The sequence below is a fragment of the Chanos chanos genome, chromosome 2 (genome assembly GCF_902362185.1).
Source record: "Chanos chanos chromosome 2, fChaCha1.1, whole genome shotgun sequence".
Classification (NCBI taxonomy): domain Eukaryota; kingdom Metazoa; phylum Chordata; class Actinopteri; order Gonorynchiformes; family Chanidae; genus Chanos; species Chanos chanos.
Window position 1 is genome coordinate 42,708,354 of NC_044496.1, and position 21,325 is coordinate 42,729,678.

Sequence of the window (21,325 nt, forward strand, 5' to 3'; positions counted from 1 at the left end):
ATTCAAGAACATAGCATTCCAAATGCAGCGGATGAAATGATTAATACGTGTTTGTGCTAGAGCGAGTCTACTGTATTCAGAAAGGAACAATTAAAATAATCCAGACGCATTCATAATACGAGAAAATGTGATAGTCAACCAAATAAAGTACCAGATTTTGGAGAATTTTCGTAGATATTATTTAAATGGATTTAAAAAACTAAATGAACATAGGCTACTAACAGATTACTACTCACTCATCATTGCAAGGCAGCTTTGCCAAATTTCTTGCCCGTTGTCAGTGATTTCTGTATTGTTTCTGTTCCAGTTTCTTCAGACAGCGCCGATCGCGACGATTTGTGAAGAACAGGTGAACCCGAAACATTTCCTGGATAAACTGATAGCAACGTTTCAACAATGTCATTCAATGGGGAAAAAATGTGATTCGAGGAGATGAACTACTGCTATTATATGACTTGCATGATCTACTTTATTTATTAACTTTAAACAGTGTTTATATATACACACATATATATACATACATATATATATATACATTTATTATTTAATTTGTTTGTAAAAGAGCATTCAATAAATGGTTGAAAACCACAGCCGACTTATTTACTCTACATTTTCCATTCCAAAATCCAATACGCTATGTGTCTATTGTTACTGAAGTCCTTTCCCTCAGAACTCGCTTACAAAACTCATTACCTGGAGTGATGTTGCACCATCACACGCGGCACCACTATTTGCCCGTTTCTTCGCCAGGGGGCACTACACCATCTCACTTTTTAGAGCAGGAATATATAGGCTGTCTTACGACAGCTAGTTGTGTACGCTGCAAAACGCTTAAGCTGTCAGTGAAAAGAAGAGTATCTGAAGTTTGAGCGGAACTGAAAATGCAGCCTCCACCTAGAAAGGTAGGCATATTTTGAAAATATAACAATGCAAAAACTGTCTAGTCTAGCCATCAACGATGCTGTGAGCACTATTTAGCCAAATATATTTACTTATTTGCCTCCTGACCATACTCTAAATTGCAAAATCTAACAGGTCGTGAGACCACGATGGTGGTATCTAGGCTACTTCAAACTAATTTCCTGAAATGACCTGAAATTCATGTGCAGTAATGCAGTCGACCAATTAGCATCAGCTTTTCAGTTTTAACTTGTCGGGTTTACACCTTTAGCAAAATATAGTGCGCTTGTCAAAATTAACACTCGCCGAAATTTCCGTGTCTACAAGTCGACAGTAACGGAATTTACGTAGATGTCAAACCAGAAATCCCAGGACATTGTGCACTTTGGTTACAACGCTGAACACAGGTCGTCCGCAATTTTCAAGATTTAGAAGTAATGCAGCATTGAAACAAATTTTGAAGTTGCAATGGTTTAAGTATTTTTTTCCGTTCTGAATAAACTCTGGTTTGTATAAATGGTAATAATCGTATTCTACCCAAGTTACATTTGTCAGTATTTGATATATGCTATTTCACACACGCAACTAGTTTTTACTGGACTGTAATCCGCTATTTTGTTTTCGATGTAGAATCTGTTTAAAAATCAATTATTTTGCTAGGATGCTTGTATGCGGAAGGGGCGAATTTTGTGCTCAAGCGCAGAACAGGCGGGTGCCGCCGAATAACTCTGGAATACAGCATGCACTTCTGGCCTGGATGGAATAATTACGACTATTATCATATTTAAATGATCAGACTGCAAAACCTGCAAACGTTCCCCAAACCCGTAGCCCCACATAAAAACAATTTATTAGTACAATGCCATTTAGGAAATTTTTCAGAGTCTCAATCACAGACTGACGAATAGCTTCATCATTGCTCATTTAAGGACTGTGCATCACCATGGCATTGTTCAGTCTCCAGTTATGTTTCAGTGAAGTCTGTGCAAAGGTATTTCTCTGAATTTTTTTTTGAGAAGCCTTTTGTGCTTGTAATTCATAGGTGAAGGAAACGCAGGAAGTGAAACTGGCTTTCTCGGAGCAGTTGGTCCGTCTTCAGAGCAAGCAGCAACAGGAGAGTGAGCTTCTAGAGGACATTAGGTATAAATTAGAAAGAGAAACTGGGGAAACTGGGGCTCTAAAGCAGGTTTCTGGGGTCGCAGTACTATTATTATGTGTTAAATGCCAAACTGGTCCAGGTCACTTATGGCAGGATACTGAATGTGGAGATGAATCGGTGATTAGTGACCCTGTATTTGGCTTTTCTGTATCATGTCTGATCTGAGCTGCTGCATGTTTTTGCCTGAGATTTTAGCTGGAAAAGACAGAGCAGCCAAACACCTTGTCTCTGTCTCTGCCTTATACCTATTCCCATGACAAAATGGATGACGAAATAAGGTCAGAAGTCAGTGGTGTTTTGATGTTTTTTAATTGTCCTAATATTTACAGTAAAACTTATGAGTAAGCATCATAATATCAATGTTTTGACCCGAGTAGAGGGTTTCTCTTTATCCCCTCACACCTAACATTTCAGTCTTAATAACTTGCGAGTTGCACTTGAATGTGAGCCCTGACATTGGACACAGTGCATGTTACCAAAGTGTTTTTTGTATTGTTTAGAATACCATTCATCCTCCAAGCTCTTGAATTGCACTGATGAATGAATTGAAAGGTTAAAAGGATAAATTTAATGACAGTTGTATGTCACAGTATATTTTAGTCCTTCTTGTCTGGGTGTTGGTTTCCTCAAAGTGTTTTCAATGCCCTGACATCATAACTGTGCTCACGTTTTTCTCTCTATAGGTCCTTTAGTAAGCAACGAGCTTCTATTGACAGAGAGTATGGTCAGGTGAGAAAATTTCCATTGTCCTCAGTAAACCCAGTTATCATCTGTGATTTTTTTTTACGTTTATTGATAAGATTTGGTAGGTGAGACAATCCAGGGGCACTGTCAACCACACAATACCATTCTTGTCTTGTAGGGTATGTATTATGGCCACATCCACTTAACTGGCTGCTTACAATAATGCTTTTAGTAGCATTATTTGACAAATAAAAAAAGCTCACGATAGTGCTCTTCCTGGAAGCTCCCTGATGCCTACATTTTTAGAAGTAGAGTTTTTGGCAGGGCACTGACCTGTCAAATTAATTCACCTGTCTCCAGTTTCCTAATGCAAAGGATTTTCTCCAGAGCCAAATCAATCGTCGTTTCTGTTAGTACATTTTTGTGCCATAAATATTGTTGTCAGTATGATAAACCAAGCCAAAAAATGAACTTGTCACCATTTCAAACACTGTTTTACTGTACATGTTTACTTTTACATGCTTTTGTTGTTTTATTTGTCTTCCTGTTTGTTTACCTATTTTTTGTCTATGAAAAGATCATGAATGTAATCTTAATGTGAAACAAAATATTTTTACTTTTTGGCTAGGCATAAATTGACTGTATTTCTTTTCCCTCTCTTATCTTTTAGACATGCCTATGTAGTGATCATTTCTAGTATACATGTTTTCTCCATGAGAAATATAACATGAGTATGTTAGAAAGATGAAAGGTCAGACATGTAGATTCTCCATATCTCAAATCTGTGGTGACATTTAGACATCTGAAGCTCCTGTAGTACTCTATGGAGTAAGTATCTGAAGTATTGGTGTGAGGAAAGAGCGTCTGAGGTATACAGGAGGTGTGTAAAGATGTTTTCACCACTGCGTTGAATGTTGAGACAAGGTCCTCACATAGCAGCATTTTTTCTGTTTTTTTTTTTTTTTAAGCTGAAATCTACCCTTCAAACGAACACCTCTCCAAGTTAGTTTGTAATTCTTTATTTCATTGGTTAAAATTAGCTTCACCTTCTCTGTCTGCATGTATTCGTTAACGTTGAAATGACGATTAAAAGCCTTATTTAATGGCGTTTATGTTTTTGGATGTGTAAGTAGTTTTTCATGAAAATGAGAAACTAATCAGTTTTATTTTTCAGTTACTTGAAAACCTGAATGTGAAATGTGCGTCAGGAATATCTTTGCAATCTTATTATGACTGACATTGTGTCATGTTTCAATGCCTTTACTGTAAGTGTAATAGTTATCTTTGTACTGTAGGCTCTGCAGAGGCTTGCCATGCAGTACCAGAAGAAAGATTGGCACAGGGGCAAGGGGGACCCACAGAACTCACGGTGAAATTCATGTTGGAGTTGTTTTAGTTTTTGCTGTGGATATTTTCTCTTGACTTAATTAAATAAATATTGCGTCCTTCTGTGATCAATAGAACATTACTTCCTGTTGTCATATGTTTAGAGTACAGAGTGTACTGTGGACTTGTGATTGTACATTCAGAATATAATACAGTGCAGTATTAGATGGTGTATTTGGCTGTTTGTGCTTTTTGGAACTTTCATATAACCCAGCCGCGTCATTTTATTTCACAGTTCGCTTAGGATCTCCACTGTAATAAAAATGAAACGCTTTAGGAGGATTTCTTCCTGCTGCTATTTGGATCTGTGTAAAACAGAGTCTTCATGACCTCAGAATTAAGACACTGTCTGTTCCACAGCTGGAGTGTGTTTGCAGTGTGGAGGTCTCTGATTGATGCCACATCACAGAGTGGAGCGTTGCGCATCAGTGCCGCTGAGAGCTACCGCTCACTCGCTGCTGATCCTCTAAAGACTGCGCGGGCTGCTAAGGAACAGCGGGCCAAGAAGGTGGGCATGCAACGCGTAGACAAATAAATTCTACCGCGAATAGAATAATGACTGACATATCGTTTCCAATTTTGTATGTTGATGTTTTCGAATAGCGATACTTCAGCATTAATTATACATGGTGGCATGTATTGAAATCTGTGTAACAGCAGAATTCAACGGAGAGCGGTGATTGCGCTCTCTCTTTCTCTCTCTCTTTCCCTCTCTGTGAAGGGTTTGGAGCAGCTGCAGAAGGTTCAGGCGGAGGTGGTGGATGCTCTGAGGGAGCTGCATAAAGTGAAGAAGAGATACTACCAGCTCAGTCACATCGCCAGCGTTGCCCGGGAGAAAGCTGCTGATGCTCAGGCCAAGTGAGTTCAGTGGTTCAGAGTTCAGAGCGTCCAGTTGTTCATATTAAAGTCGGCAGGAATTGATCCTTTACATTTTTAAAAGTTAATTCTTCTCATTTTTTTTCTCACATAATACCTCAAAACCTGGATATGTGGCTATGCTGTGAATAAACAAAGGACAGTGTGTAAAACTGAATATGATCTCCTCTAGTGATTTCCCCTTCTGTCCTCTTTGAATTTTTCAGATCCAGAAAAGGTGACCATGGAATTTTCCACTTCAGATCAGGTGTGCAAAAGATGACTGCAAAGGTAAGCTGTTCAGAACCAGGTCTGTAAGTTCATATCCCAAACAAAACACAGCATAATGTAGGGAGGTATAAGGGGCCTAATAATGACCAAGAAGATAGTAAAAAGTTTTGCTCTTGTTGATATATTCAGTGATACACCACTCTCATTATGCGGTCTCACTGTCTTGTGTTCTTATGGCTCTGAGCAGCTGAATGCTCGCTTGGCAGAATGTGAAGACCGACTCACTGAGGTGCGTAACGAGTACCTGCTGGCTCTCTCTGCCGTCAACGCCCATCACCAATACTACCACTCAGCAGAGCTGCCAGTCATTATGAAGGTATGGAAGCTGATTTGTGAAGAAACACAAATGCTGGCTCATAAATACAGGCAGTCTATGACAACATTTCTCTTTAGTATGCTCCTGGAATAAACAATTACAGACATAAGACTATAAAGAGCCCAGTGCTCTTTGAGCGGATCTCATTGTCTCTCCGGTTAGACATTTTCGTTGCCGTCTTCGTGTAAATGACCCTTCTTCTTCACCCTTGGATGTTCGTACTCTTCCGGTTTTGCGGCAGTGGCATGTTAGAAACCGCATCGACACGCCCACTTGCTCGCTGTGGATTCTCTGGACAATAATCCGCTCTATTCGCACTTGGACCCAAATGATGAAGAAACAAAGTTTGTACTAGGGGGCAGGTAGAATAAAGTCCATTTAGAATCCTTGTGGGTTGGACAAAGATTTAAGTAGAAAGTACCTGCTTATTTTATGCACTTCAACGGTTACTGATTTTTTTTTGTACATTTCTCATATCCTGAATATACCTCTGGTCATATTCAGTCAGTATTTTACCTTGGATTAAATATTTTTTATTGATTTATTGTAGTGTAGGAAAGTATACTACAATAAAAAGCAACTTGTGGGTGGTGAGGTAATGCTAAATAGAGTGTCTTGTGGTATTGATGTAACACCCACTGATGTGTCGTGATGAGTCACAGTTTTAGTCTGTGGTCATCAGTTACCATTTGCTTCATACTTTAGCAAAGCCAGCTGCTCAGTCATAAGGGTCTGAACTCACTTTCTGGTTATTGATAATACTTAAAAACAAACAATCTCTCCAATGCAGTAAACATCCATCACATCAGAACTGTGGTTAAATGTATCAGTGCACTATTAATTATTGCCTTAAAAACTTTTGAAAATGTTCTGAAAAAAATTACTTAGGTATCCGCATACAGTTTATACTTGAAGATACAGAATGTAGTCTGGTGCAGGAAGCTCTCAAAATTGTTAAATGCTCATGAAAGGGACATACATGCCCTAACCTGTCCCTGACCTGTCTCTGACCTCAGACTATGGATGGCGATCTGTATGATCTGCTTCGAGAACACTTCACCCTCTTGTGTCGTACAGAAATGGATACATGTCAGTATATGCAGAGTGAGTTTGGCAGCATATCAGAGGACTCCAGCAAGGTAAATATCAGACCTTAAGTTATCTGTTGCTGCTTTAAAATGTTGTTCTATTCTGTTGTTGTTCGCGTGACTCGGTTTATAATTAAAAACAGCCAGTTAGTACAGGCAGGAAAGTCCCAAATCCTTTGCTTAATCTTTATGAAGTCTCTCCTCCCTTTCCATGTCCAGCCACTGTTTGTTTCTTATGTAACGTGACCCTTCTCTGATACACACAACTGAGACATTCCTCACCAATGCTTCACTGGTGAGGGGAAACCACTGCTGGAATGCAAAATGTTAACATCAGCCCTGTTGTTCAATGGCAGGTAACCAGAGAACACAACGTCCAGCTTTTCCTGCAGGAATGTCCGGCCTTCACCAACACATCCACTTTTCATTTCCAGATGTCTCCAGATGACAGGGTATGATTTATACCGGAGGTGTCTTGACAAGACTGTACCTTTTATGATTCTGATGATTTTGACCTGTCATTCAAACAAACTGCAAAAGAACTGGCAAAGGACATGGGGTAACACAGAACTTTAGGAGCGTCAATTGAACTGTATACCCTCAGTTATATTATATAGCACTACAGGACCACTCCTGCATTACTCACTGACAATTCGATAAATTCCTATGTCACCGTGCTGCCAAAATCATCATGAAGTGTAACCACAACCACATCATGGTGCAACTTAAAAGTTAAATTTGTGAGATGCATGGCAGTACTGTCATGTAAATTTACCTTCATTTTGAATGCTATGCGTGTGTTCCATAGTGCAGAATGACATCACTTCGATGAATGGCTTCAAACTGATACTGGCTTGGTTAGTTTCACGTGTACCATGATTCAAGGACGGAATTAAAATGTATCAATAAATCATCTCTGTGATATGATTTCCATGAAGGTATGCAGTCTACAGCAGCAAAGCATCAGTTCCGATGGGGAGAGCTCCTTGGACAAAGAGGCACGAAAGTGGTCTACAAAGGCAGCCAAGGACTACAAAATCATCAGTCATGGACAAAGGGTGAGCATAAGTGTGGTTAAAAAAGTGCCGATCTTGACACAGTAATCGAACAATATTTCTTGACTGGAAGGGATGAGTTAAATGAAAGCAATATGGCCCTGTCGAACTCTAGTTCAATCAAAGCGGACCTTACAGATCAGCAGTCATAACAAGGAGGATGCCCTGTTATCGGTGATAAGGCCTTGTTTTGACACACATAAGATTATTCACGAATCAGCATCTGTAAGATGATGTGTCATGATGAGTCATAGTTTTAGTTTGTGGTCGTCAGTTACCGTTTGCGTCATACTGCTTAGTCATAAGGGTCTGAATTCACTTTTTGGTTGTTGATACTACTTAAAAATGTTGATTTTATAAACCCGATGAACACCAACAAATATTCTCTTCACATCATCCAAACAGGTGATGTGATATTACATTGTCCTCTACACTGTGTACAAATCTTATAAGAGATTTTGAAATGAAATGAATGTGGAGATACAGCCATATGAGGCTACTCGGGGCAAAAAAAACCAAAAGTCAAAATAAAAATTCAGTCCATTTCCCAGTCTTAGTGTGAATGTTACATTAGGATGTTAGTATTGTATGATCAATATTCATTATGACTTTGGTGAGACTGCAGTGCTGTCAGTGACGAAGGCATTTTCTGTGCATATCTCGTGTTCTGGTTACTCTGATAATTCTCACACATTTCCCACCGTAGGCCCTTGAGACACTAGAGAGACGCTTTAAGCTCCTGTCTGAAGAAACAAGCGTGGGAGTTGAAGAGAAAATTTTGGAGGTTAAAGAGAGCATGAGGAAAGCCCAGGTAGGGTAGGAAATTTAAACTGAGACATCCATGACAATGATCTTATTGTACAACCTCAGCACTGTGTCTGTTTTCCCCTGTGTTGCCTGCTACAGGAAGATGTGGTAGGTTTATAAAGCATTGACATGCAGTGATTCTGAAGATATAGATTTAGGCTTGATGAGGAAGAAAAAAAAAACCCAGCTGGAGGATTGATACCCTTCCTAACATATGCATTTATCTTGGAGTATTTATCCAGTGTAAAGAATAAAATGTTTTCCGTTACATTTTATCAATTGACATTTAACTGAATCACTTTTTCATAAAATGTCACGACATTTCAAAGACCATTATTAAAAGTAATTTCATGTTCTAAATACAAATCAGGGCAGGATAACAGGGGTGGAAATATCCTTGCCTGCTCTGTCTGCAACTCTAAGTCTGACTGATGGATCTTAGATACTGATATGCTTAACTGTATTTTTGAGTACCTAGCTCGAAAAGACGGTTTTGATAGCAGAGAGCAATGGCTAAAAAAAAAACTTACTGAAATGAAGGAAACACCATCATAAAGTTTTAAATGGATGTTGAACTACCACAGACCATTACAGTAACCTTTGCAGATGTTCTGCAAGAATAAAATGTGTGGTGAGTAGGCTTCCTCAGCATGTTTATACTTGACCCTGAGCCTGCAGGGATGTTAATTACTTAGTGTTAATTTCAGGTGCCACACCCCTGAGTTTATATCCCAAATTTTCTCAACTGTTTCCTTTGTTCTGCTCAGCTTCTTGACATCTCTTATAATTAAAGTCCTCTTTCAAGAGTTCTATTTGTTCTCTTTCAAGGATTTGATTTGTTCTCAGAGATATTTTTTAAACACTTAAACTCTCCTTAAATTCAGAAAACACAGACATTATGTACAAAAGTCATTAGTTATACTTGAGCACTGTATAAATTATTTATATTTTGGGGAGAGTGAGTAACAAATTCTGCAGTAGTAGTTTTGTAGGTACTCGTGTGCCAGATGGCACTAGAACAATTGCGTTCTTGTGTTCTGTGGGGACTGTGTGTTATTCTTCTTCCTGCTGAAATATATTTATAGCCCTCCACATAGTTTTGTGTTTTTTAAATTCATTTAATTTGTCAAGAAACGTGTGTTTTTTTCCTGTGTGTATGTGTGTATGTGTGTATGTGTGTGTGTGTTTGTGTGTGTGTATGTGTGTGTGTTTGTGTGTGTGTGTGTGTGTGTGTGTGTGTGTGTGTGTGTCTGTGTGTGTGTATGTCTGTGTGTCTGCTTGTCTGTGTGTGTGTTAACACACACCGTGCCCAGGTTAGCCGACTGAAGGCTGAGTCTCGACTTGCCCTGCTGGCTTCGGCTGGTGTTGATGTGGAGCCCTGGGTTAACAGTGCTATGGCTCAGGCCAATGAGGAGCTGGAGAGGGAGAGAAGGCTCAGTGAAGCCCGAATGTCCAATGGGGAAGTACCTGACGTAGTGCGTGTCTCCTTCAGCATTCATTCCAGTCCTAACTGAACCAAACTGGTTCTTTGTCTGTTGCACAGGTTGTATAAACCTGAGTGGTACATTGTTAATCAGAATTTCTCTGTTAGCTGAATTTTTGCTTTTACTCCTATAGCACAGTCTTGTTTATTGGCTGTTAAATCTGCTTCACCGTATATCCAGTACTCTTACTCTGTTCATCTGAAGTTATAGTGAAAATGATTTATAGAAAAAGATTACTGAACCTGTTTTCAATACATTTCCTGTGTGCGTGTGCGTGTGCGTGTGCGTGTGTGTGTGTGTGTGTATGTGTATGTGTATGTGTGTGTGTGTGCTTGTGTGCGTGCGTGCGTGTGTGTGTATTTTCAGGAAGATGAGTTTGAGTTCACAGATTTTGAGGACTCTGAAGACGGGGACATTTTTACCGACTCCAGCTCATGCCAGGGTCAGTGCAGATATCCTCTGCCATGCCGAGTGCTTTATAACTATCAGGTGAGATACTGTGGTCTCTTCTGCATTTGCAAATACTGGAAATGAAAATGCAGTTTAGTCACTTCGAGAGTATTTTTGGAACACTACTGTTCATGGTTTTCGTTACAGCAAATGTTAGCTAAAAATATCTTACATGTTTTTCTTAGTTATGTTCATCCTAAGTTTTGTTATTGTTAGCTGACGCTCTACTTTGTAATGAACATAATGGGTTAGAATGGCTTATATACAGCTGTTCCTCAGCTGTTGCTAAGATACTTTTTGGCTTGAACAGAGCATCTGTCTTATTGGTTGCCCAAGTAGGTAAAATCTTCTATATTTAAGAATATAGTATGAATATAGCCTTTTCTCTGAAACTACAGTGCTGTCATGACACAGTGCCTTACTTCATGGCTCTGTTTGGTTTGATGCACTTCCTGCAGGGTTGCCAAGCTGATGAGTTGTCTATTACTGAGGGGGAGGAGCTGCAGGTGATAGAGGATGGTGACATGGAAGACTGGTTAAAGGTTAGTTGTCTTTTTTCCCTGATGCAAGTTTTATTTTTCCCCATTTCTGTATTCATCTAGTGTAGCACGCTAACTAGTGCTCAGCATTTCCAATCCTTCACCGTACTTTGCCTATCGTAAACCGTAGTATGCAAGGAATCAAAGACTAGTAAAAATGAGAATAGAGACATTTCCATCTTTTGCTTTTGAGACTTTGTTAGAGATCAGATGTGAGATTTACCTAGCATGAAACTTTCCGCTGAAAGGAGTTTCTTAAAGTCAAGCAAAAAAAAGGCTTAACTTGGATCAAATAATTGAAGATTACTTGTCCATAATGATAATCAAAGAGACTAAGAAGAAAAATGCTCCTGAACCGTTCTGATGAGAAATGAAAAGAGGAGTCAAAGACATTAAACAACACAGCCTGCGGTGTTCTACGCACATCAAAATGGAAACAGCGCAATTTTCAGATGTTAACTAACAAGCGTACATCTTTTCATTATTTTGACATTTCTTAAAGCTATAAACACACACAGCATTCAGTCCCACAAGTGTAGAGCAAACACTACAATCTCCCTCCTTAAAATTGTGGTTTAGCCACTTCCTGTTCATAGCGCAACATGGCTCCAAGTAATCAGACGAGGCTGAGAACTTGAAGGGTTACAGTTTCTCCGTAGTGCACGTAAAGGGTTTTTCAGTAAGCACTGGAGGGAATACCCTGCCATAAGTCCCAGTAACAAGTTATTTCATACATCTATTGGTAATGCAGATCTTTTTAATGCTGCTATTAGAATTTAATGAAGCCTATCACTCTTTAATGAAGCCTCCAGCACTATTTTTGTCATTATATAATTTAAAACCATTAATGTAATGAACGCTAAGAGAATCCTGTGTCTGTTTGGAGCTTTTGGAGGTAGCAGCTAGACGAGTGCGGTTTAACCTGCGTGTTCTTTTTGCTGTGCAGTATGACTGACCATTAAGCAGGAAAAGCTTTTTTTTTCCATTTTAAAGAGGAACACCCACATCAACAATCGTTTTGTGTGCCTTTTAAATGCAACAAGTCGTAGACAACTGTTGTACAACACTGCCCTCAGCTGCTTTGAAATGTCAGGTGCCTTATGAAACAGACACACTTTACAAGGCAAACCTTACTGCTTTCAGCTAAACATATATACACTGGACATGTCTAAGAACTGATAATGTATTTCTGAACTCAATATACATGCTGTGTCGCTATACAAGGCAACAAATACTCACATGTGCAGTCAAAGAAAACACTGCGTCTACTACTCTAAGTACTTGATTTGCATGACAAGCATACAAACTGATCTATATATGTTCTCCTCAGTGAGTGTTTTTTAGTTGTTCTTGAATTCAGTTATGTAAAATCTCTTTACTGGTATGTACGTTAAGCTCAGCAAGACTTTACCTTCCTGTATTGATTCATAACATGAGCATATAGAATAATTAAACTATTTCCAGAGTCATATGTCATTCAAGAGAAGACTGCACCAGAAGATGAATTTGTTTTCATGTACTGAATGTATACATTCATTTTTTCACATGCCTATAAATAGTGAAAACACTTCATGTGTTCATTTTCTAGGCTTGCAATGGTGCAGGACAGGTTGGCTATGTCCCTGAGAGATATGTTCAGTTCCTCTGGTCACCAGCAGAGGACAGCATTGCCTTTTTTGAGCGTGGAAGCACCCAACTTGATTGGTCCCTGAACAGTTCTGGTTCCTCGTTTGGGCTGTCAAAGATGGAACAGGAGCAGGAGCGAACTCCTCGGTTTGAAGGTGTGTTCAGTAACATATGCCTTCCAAAAAAAAAAGTCGTACCACTGATAGGCATTACGGAGTAATAACACTGATAAATCCTTGGCCCCATATAGATGTTTACATCTATGCAGTAATTCTTAGTGCTTTATGTAGCTCACCCTTCTCTGTGGCATTTCTCTCTGTCCTCAGGAATGGCCAGAGCCCTGTATGAATACAGAGGACAGAGTGCAGAGGAGCTGTCTTTTCCAGAGGGTGCGCTCATTAGACTGCTGCGCTGTCGCCATGGTGAGGTGGATGATGGGTTTTGGGAGGGAGAGCTGGAAGGCCGTGTAGGTGTCTTTCCCTCTCTTGTGGTTGAAGTTCTCAAAGAGGATGAAGAAGAGGGGGAGGGAGAGCAAGAAGAAGTGAGTGGTATCACTTTATCATGTGCATGTTGCTTGCGGAAGTTAGAGGCAGTAATCTAAAGAATATGCTCTTGATTTGTATACATGCAGTCATCCATAGGAATAGTGTATAAAAATAAGGGTGACAGACGAGGGTGACAGTTTCAGTTAAATCTTCTGTATCTTGACTGAAAATGGATATCTAGCATGGGCATCTGTTGACTATATTCGTTTCAATTTTGACTCTGATATTGGTTTGTCATTGTACTGTGTTTTATAAAAAAAGAAAATGGAAAGAAAAACATTTTTTTGTATTTACAGTGTCTTCCAACACCTACACTTCCTCCTTTCTCACCTCCCATCCTCATCCCTGGAGCGCAAAACACCGTGTTCTGTCCCTCACCAGGGCCGGGATCCTGCTCTGCCCACAGTACACCCCCTAGAGACCCCGAGGAGAGACTGCAGGCACTGCCACCAGACATGGGAAAACTAACAGAGGGCAGGACAGGTAAGATTCTCAGGTCATTAGAAGGATACACACAAATTCTTATTGCTCCTTGTAGATGTACAATATCTCTCTCTCTCTCTCTCTCTCCCTCCCCAGACAGTTGTGGTAGTGCGCACAGTTCACCCAGCCTGTCAATAAGGAAGATACGGCCAGTACGTGTCTTTTCTGTGCTACTTTATTCTGCATTTTATGTATTCTGTATTCAGTTAAATATTCTGATAATTATTATTCATTATTCAGATAATTATTCTGAACTGTTTCTTATAATTATTCAGTTTCATTTTAAATTGTATTAGCTATTAAACTGAGCAGTTTAGATGACATTGGATTTGTTTGTTTTTTTTTCTTTTTGAACATTTCATCACAGGAAGGATGATGACTCCATATATGATTCCATATATTTGTTGTATTCTGTTTTGTTACAGGCGAGGGCAGCTCCCCCTCCACCCAGGCACTCTCCCATGTCCTGAAGACCTTTTTGTGTTTTGTATATTGTGTGTGTTAGCACAGAGAAACATTGTGGAGGTCGCTTGTGTTCAGTTCTGGCAAAACACAAAATAGACCTGAATGAGACTTTTTGGTGAAAATGAGGTTTTAGAGCAAATGGATACTGTAAGGCTTGAGATTTGTGGTGTAATTTATCACTTATTGAATGTTTAAGACCATTTTTGACAATTTTCACCTGCTGGACCGCAGTAACACCTCCCACTCAAACTAGCTAACATGATCTTAACAACATTCATGTTGCTGTATTTTCTCTATGAGTGGAAGATAAGGGGTAAGCAGTGACTTGGTGAGTAAAGCTGACAAGGGGCACTGCAGTACCCCAGCGACCAAGAGAGCTTCAGACAGAATCTAATGGGACACACTGAATCTTAAAAAGCTGCTGCCAGTGTAGAATTTAAAAGGTCATAAGTGCAATTTTTATTCAGTATTGAAAAAAAAATCAAAGTGGAAACTGATCAGAACTGTTGCAAGCTTGCAGAATTCTAACTTAGTCAAAAAATCTAAATGTTCTCATATGGAGCGTGTCTCTAGGCTGGCAGGCAGACAGGTAGGCAGGCAGGCAAGCAGACAGATAGATAGATAGATAGATAGATAGATAGATAGATAGATAGATAGATAGATAGATAGATAGATAGATAGATAGATAGATAGATAGATAGATAGATAGATAGATAGATAGATAGATGTTTCTGTATTTATAGAAGATGAAGTGTTGTTAATATATCCGAGTGCTACTTACTCTCACGGCTGTTTATTTTTTTAGGCTTTATAAAGACTTATTGATTACCAAAGTGTAATCTGATTTATTTGTATCTAATCTATTTAAAGTATTTTCCTTACGTTTAGAAGTCTGTCCTCTAAAGCGTTTTGGTCACAGAGAGATCATTTGTGTGAGGCAGTGGTTTGTAAATCTTGAATCCTGTTTCTTGAATTCTTTGTCCATCTTTGGCTCAACATTATGCAACGGTTTTGTATTTAATGATCAGTTTGGACACCATCTGATATTATTATAGGAGCACCAATGATTGTCATTACTAACACTAAAATTCATGTTTGTACAAAAGTGTTCTGAATGTAAACATTTAATTGTATTTTTTGCACAAATATTCACCACAAACAGTTAACTGAAAGCTGAAGAAATGGGAGGGTTTGAATATCTGTAATTGTATTTCAGTGATGCATATGCTGTTGTAACGCCTTTCCATTTCTACAAAATTAAGAACTTTTCCTTGATTAAAAGCTTGAGTAAGGGCTTGAGTATCTCCACCTCTCTTGGGTTGTGTAATGAAGTCATGTGAAAAAGAAAAGTCCAGGTTTTAAGGTCCTCTCAGTAAACATGCCTTAAATCTTTGAAGCAAGCTCAGGTTGTCTTTACATGAATATTAATTAACACACAGCATGAACAGTAACATCTAGCTCAGTGTAACATACTTGCCACTTAAGACAACATTAACTGCAACAGCATATTGAAGTTAATTTGAAACAGAAACAGTGAATAGATAAAATAATGGGAATCCCAAACAACGTATGAATAAGGGAGCTGGTTCATGGTTCACTGACATGTTCAGAACTTCAGTCCCTATTAGAATGCTGCAATACAAATTCAGAGCTGTGATTTTGCCTCTTTTCAATGAGGAAGACATGACTTAGAAGGAAATCTGTTCGACACTGTGTGTTTCATACCCTCCCGTAAAAGTTCAATGATGTTTCTGTAGATGTGATGATTTGCTACGGCAATATCTACACATCCTGTTGTTCACAAAACCATTTTAAAAAAAGGTATAATAATGTTTATGGGGGCCATTATTGTCTTGGAATATGGGAGCATCTTGAGGAAACAGTATTGGCAATCTAGGGTGCATCCAAATGGCTCATCAAATGGCTGGAACATATTGGTCATTTGTATTCAGTATGACTCAACTATACTGACTTTGTGATGGTGACACAGTTACAACAAATACTTCAGTCTAGTCTCATGTGGCCTCTCCAGTATTTTGTTCTTTATAGTTGATGACATTTGTTATATGTATTACGCCTACAATAAGTCTTAAAGATTATTGCATAGCAATTGAGGAAGAACTGTGTCTTGTCTTGTTTGTGTCGTCCCTGAGAAACGGGAAATAAGAGTCAGACGGCACAGCGCTATGATCTCAGATACACTCATGGCTTTGTTTTACACAGCCCTTCTCCTCTTCATCAGAGGGATTTCAAGTAAGTGCTGGCCTTGTCATTACTGTGACTCACTGGATTTGTGCTAAGTATTTATCACTTTTCAGTTCTTCAGTGTTTCATTATCCAACAGCTTAACTGTTTTCTATTAATTGTGTTAATGTCTAATTACCATCTTGACTGAATTCTTTCCTCTATGACAGAACTGGCAAAATTAATAGAAATTTAAGACTCAGTGAACGAGTGTACACACCTCTGATTCAAGCCCTGTCCATAAATTATCTTCTAGAAGTATTTTTGTTGTATGCTTAAAAAATTTAAAAAAAAAATTCTTAAAAAAATATTCTGAATAGCAAAAAAAGAGAAAAAACAGTGCCAAAGTTCTTATATTTCATTAGTACTCATAAACTTTACAAATATTTTTCATATCTACAATCTTTTTTTGTTTTTCTTTGGAACGACCTCTGGTCAGAATGTGTGAAACAGAATGATTGCTTCACTTCTAGCAGTATTCTCAACTGATTACTCAATTTCTGGAAGATGTTTTATCTGCATTTTGGTTAAAGGCAGTGAAAGCATGTTTGTGAGAATGTAATGCTGATGTTTGTGTCTTTTATACATGCAAATTATGCTGACAACATTTAAACTGTTCAACTTTTTGATTTAACAATGAGTTCCACAGTTGTGTGACCTGCAATAATGAATGTACAGATGTGTCTTTCATCACTGGTAGTTCTGGTTGTGGAATAACCCTACTGAGGTCTTCCTGCTTAAAAAAAAGTCTCAACTTTCAATCCATTACATAGATTTCTGAATAACTTCAGGTTGACAGACATTGGACTCCAACATAATTAACAATAATGTCAATTCCTATCTCCAAGTCTAACACATTGTATTTAATACTCAGAGGTGTACCCTACAAACCGTATGTTAAAAGTAATAATATTGATTGCCAAGTCCAGTGCAGTGGCAGACTGACCAGTACTGTTGTGTGCTGACATGCTAACCATCTCACCACTGTCATTTTCTGATCACAGATGTGGAAAGTGTAAAGACATTGGATAAGGTCCAAGCAAATGCAGGAGAGACACTCACCATTCCCTGCTTCTATGAACATAAATATAAGGACCATGTGAAATACTGGTGCAAGGGATCTAACTGGGATTACTGCACCACCCTTGCACGCACTGGTTCACCAGAGATCTCACAAGTGATCATCAGAGATTACCCTTTTCAAAACGTTTTCACGGTGACAATGAAAAACCTACGTGGGGTTGACTCTAATAAGTACTGGTGTGCTGTGGAGATCAGTGGTGGGGGAGATGATGGAGCTTGGGTGTCCCTTTCTGTCAATGATGGTAAGTAGATTATGCAACTATAATCTCATGATAGAGAGAAAAACAAACAAACAAAAACATACACTCAACAAGAACTACATTATAGCATTTTAAAATGGTTCCACATTTGAACTATCTTTGTTTTCTTTAGGTGTTACTTTGGTAAGGACAGTGCCATTCTTACCTGTGAGGAAGGGAGGTTTTATCTCTATTCCATGTTTTTATGATAAAAGATATAAAAACAATGTGAAATACTGGTGCAGAGGGAGTTCGTGGAGAAAGTGCAAAACAGTGGTGAGCACTAACTCTCAACAGTCTACAGCACAAGTGTCAATCACTGATCACCCGAGCCAACAGGTCTTTATGGTAACTATGAAAAACATACAGGAGTATGACACAGATGTTTACTGGTGCGCGGTACAGATTAATGGTGGGGGAGATGATGGTGAATTCACAAGCCTTGTCTTCATCAATGGTGAGTTTACTGGTAATATTTTACCAGTTAAAATGAAGAAATGAAGGTACAATCGTAATCCTTAACAATTAACATTTTCATGATGTGTTTTTGGCTTTTGCATGCAGCTCTTGTGGGTATAATGGTGGAGGACAATTCTATATCTGGTGAAGAAGGAAGCCACGTCACTGTTCAGTGCTTCTACAGTGAGAGACTAACAGAAAGTGACAAAAACTTTTGTAGGGCAGACAGCTGGACTTCTTGTCTGAGCCCAAAGAGAGTTAGTCAACCCTATCCAGCACTAATTCAGATAAGCGATGATAACACTGGCATGTTCAATGTCACCATGAACAACCTGAAGAAGGATGATGCGGGCTTGTATTGGTGCACTGCTGGCGAGGAACGATTTCCTGTGTACATTAATGTCAGCGAGAAAAGAAGAATACCAAAATTCAATAAAAGTGACGGTATGGTTTCATGCAGGTGTGATTTAATGCTTTTAGTGAGAGGGTCATATATCCCGAAGCATGCAACAACATGCTAGCAGTACCTTATCTCAGCGCAGTTTCTCTAGGTAATCCATATGAAATCTTTTTGTGCCTGTTTAACATGATTTTTCTCATCTCAATTACAGAATCCTCCAAAAATGCAACAGTTCAAGAAGACAACATGGAACAATGCTGGTTGTTATTATATTATTATATAATGTTTTCATTGTTGCTGGATTTGTCATGTCTGTTGTGTTTGACCAGGGTTGAAGCATTTACACTGAACTTTAAAGATTACGAACTATATTATTATGCTGATCATTATTTTTGTAGTATTTTATTTTAAACTTCCCTTGTACACCAGTTTATTCACACATTGTAAACTTAAGTGCAAATAAACTAATATGCAGTCAAACAGTCAATGCAGTAGCTCCCCTTACACTTTTTTCACTTTTTTTTCCTAGCTATGGAACAATTCTGCAGTTTTCCCTGAAAGGTGCTGTTGGTCTGATGTATCTGATATGCTCCATCATTGCATTGTTAAAATCCAGAGGTGAGTGTTTCTTAGAGGAAAGGATCAGAAGGAGAAATAATGAGCTCATTGTTTTTTAACTTTCTCCTCAGAGAACTTCGCTGTGTTCAAAAATTCAACGAACTTCAAGAATCCTTGTTGTCAAATGACAAATCTCTCATATTCTTTCTTTTCTCTTGTCTCTCAGAGTGAATGATGCAGTGACCTCATTATGGCTGATTATGGCTGTTGCTGATTATTAAACTCTGAAGCGTCGGAATTCCACGAGCTGTGAATCAAGCTCATTTCTTATTGTTTGTGAGACCTGATGTGTCTCTTCTTGAACATTTATAAAAGAAAACACTATGAAACATGTAGTTGCTTTATTTGTCATTATACCATAGTAGAAATGTGAATTCATCAGATGCATTTTATGAATTTGAAAATCTTTGTCCTCGTTTACATTTGGCTGCGTGTATATGCGTGTGTGTTCTCATTCAGGAGAGACAATTGCCATGGATCTCCAGAAAGAGTGGCAACAAAGATCAGTTAGTCTTTGCTCTATTTATTAGCTGCCATGTACTTCCTCATATATAAACACAATGTACTGTTCTTACACAAGATTACTCATATTTGCCTGCTTGCATTCAATAAGTCCAAAGGTTGTATGTAGTTACTGCGCAAGCTAGAGAGGAACAACTGAGGGCTTGTGAAACTGGAGGTTGTACTGTTCTGACTGCTGTTCCTCTATAGGACAACTGGTCGGAGGTCCTCCTGATTGGCAGGGAGACCTGCCCAGTAGTCCCTGTTGGGGTTGGTCTGAGCTGACCAAAGCTCACTGGAAATTTCCAGTTTCAAGGCATGAAGTATGAGATGACTGCTCATCCACTTGCCACAGGGTCAAAAGCAGGGGTGGAGCAAAGGTTTTATTTTGGGGGGGGGCGTAATGCCAAATGTTCACAACAATAAAAGGAAAGAGGTCTGGTCACGGACCGGCCTATCAGTTACCAAAGACTGTCTTTTTGCATAGACATAGTCCAAAGCGCCCATCAGTGCAGTGTTACAGCTACCAATAATTAAAATAGATAACTAAAAAAATACCCCGCTTTCTGGAATACCCCCGCGTTTAGTGAAAAGTTTACAATGATATTAGAACATTTTAACCAAATTTGTTGTAAAATTGTTTGGAATGGACATTTGATCTATGTGTTTTGTTACAAAAAAAATATATAAATATTAAAAAAAAAAATAGTCAAGATCAGCAGGGGGCCCCCTAGAGTGCAGGGCTCAGCATTGTTTGCCCCACAGTAATACTTTTCATTACTGTGACACAGACAGTGTAGCCTTCTTGCCAAAGCATGTTTTAGTGATGACTGAATGATTTTAGCAATGACTGACTGGATGATTGAGTGAACATATTTTTAATAGTATAGCACTGATTGTTGGCATTCAAGTGAATGTTGAACAATACATGGAACATCAGCTACACAAATAAATTTGAATGAGTAAAATGTTAAATATATAGCTTTATTTTTGTCTCCTCCAGAGTAATGTCCAGATGTGATTTCAACAACTGAGTAAATATAAGGTTATACAGTCATTTCTATTTTAGTCTAAAACATGCAGTATTTGTTAAGGCCACTATACCAACCAACATATCTGAGTAATACATAACACTGAATTGACAGGGAATGACACAATGAACTCAAGGATTTAAAACCATTGCTTTAGGATTTAAAGAGACTGGGATCTCTTGGCTTTTGTAGGCTTGACTTTTTTAGCGTGCAAACATGGCAATATCATACACCCATAGAGAAAGACCTCATATAATTAGTAAATCATTCAGTGTTTAACTAATCATTCAAAATCTCTGTGCAGTTCTTTTTTATATAGTGGAAGGGGCCAAAGTAACACTACATCAAAGTGGTTCCATCCTTGCAAACTCCGTAAAGAATGATCATTCAGCATTCTACACCAAGGAAGTACAGGCCTAAATGTAGATATATGCTATGTACATATATATTTAGTATGAAAATACACAGATATCGGGACACCCCTGCAGAAAGGCTTAGCCCTGCTGTTAGCAGGTTCCATTCATTACCATTGCTCCAACAGGACTATCAAGATAATTGTTTTTTACACAACAATATTTTTCATTATCCCATGATAATAAAACTGCATTTGTAAAAAA

At 38.6% G+C, this 21,325-nt stretch overlaps 2 protein-coding genes across 2 annotated transcripts; both read left to right on the top strand.

Annotated features, from left to right (window-relative positions):
* The first annotated feature begins 862 nt into the window (after positions 1-862).
* On the top strand, positions 863-14,386 carry LOC115804869 (F-BAR and double SH3 domains protein 1-like). Its single transcript, XM_030765359.1, is given in 20 exon segments — positions 863-902; positions 1,943-2,040; positions 2,743-2,788; positions 4,039-4,112; positions 4,490-4,637; positions 4,851-4,987; positions 5,212-5,269; positions 5,460-5,591; positions 6,608-6,730; positions 7,036-7,151; positions 7,641-7,737; positions 8,441-8,545; positions 9,855-10,002; positions 10,384-10,514; positions 10,934-11,017; positions 12,603-12,795; positions 12,967-13,188; positions 13,567-13,668; positions 14,094-14,155; positions 14,330-14,386. Coding segments are annotated over 20 exon segments (2,154 nt in total). The 5' UTR covers positions 863-881.
* Positions 14,387-16,319: 1,933 nt separating this feature from the next.
* On the top strand, positions 16,320-20,006 carry LOC115804870 (polymeric immunoglobulin receptor-like). The gene is made up of 5 exons (XM_030765360.1): positions 16,320-16,386; positions 17,382-17,702; positions 18,004-18,156; positions 18,264-18,602; positions 19,888-20,006. The coding sequence occupies exons 1-5, from the start codon at positions 16,320-16,322 to the stop codon at positions 20,004-20,006; spliced, it is 999 nt and encodes a 332-aa protein (XP_030621220.1).
* Positions 20,007-21,325: the final 1,319 nt, after the last annotated feature.

Bases quoted from the DNA above. Each gene is read 5' to 3' on its own strand.
- LOC115804870 (XM_030765360.1), top strand. From the start codon at position 16,320: ATGATCTCAGATACACTCATGGCTTTGTTTTACACAGCCCTTCTCCTC. The intron at 16,387-17,381 runs GTAAGTGCTGGC...TTCTGATCACAG, and splicing joins CTTCATCAGAGGGATTTCAA to ATGTGGAAAGTGTAAAGACA. The intron at 18,603-19,887 runs GTATGGTTTCAT...GTTCCTCTATAG, and splicing joins AAAATTCAATAAAAGTGACG to GACAACTGGTCGGAGGTCCT.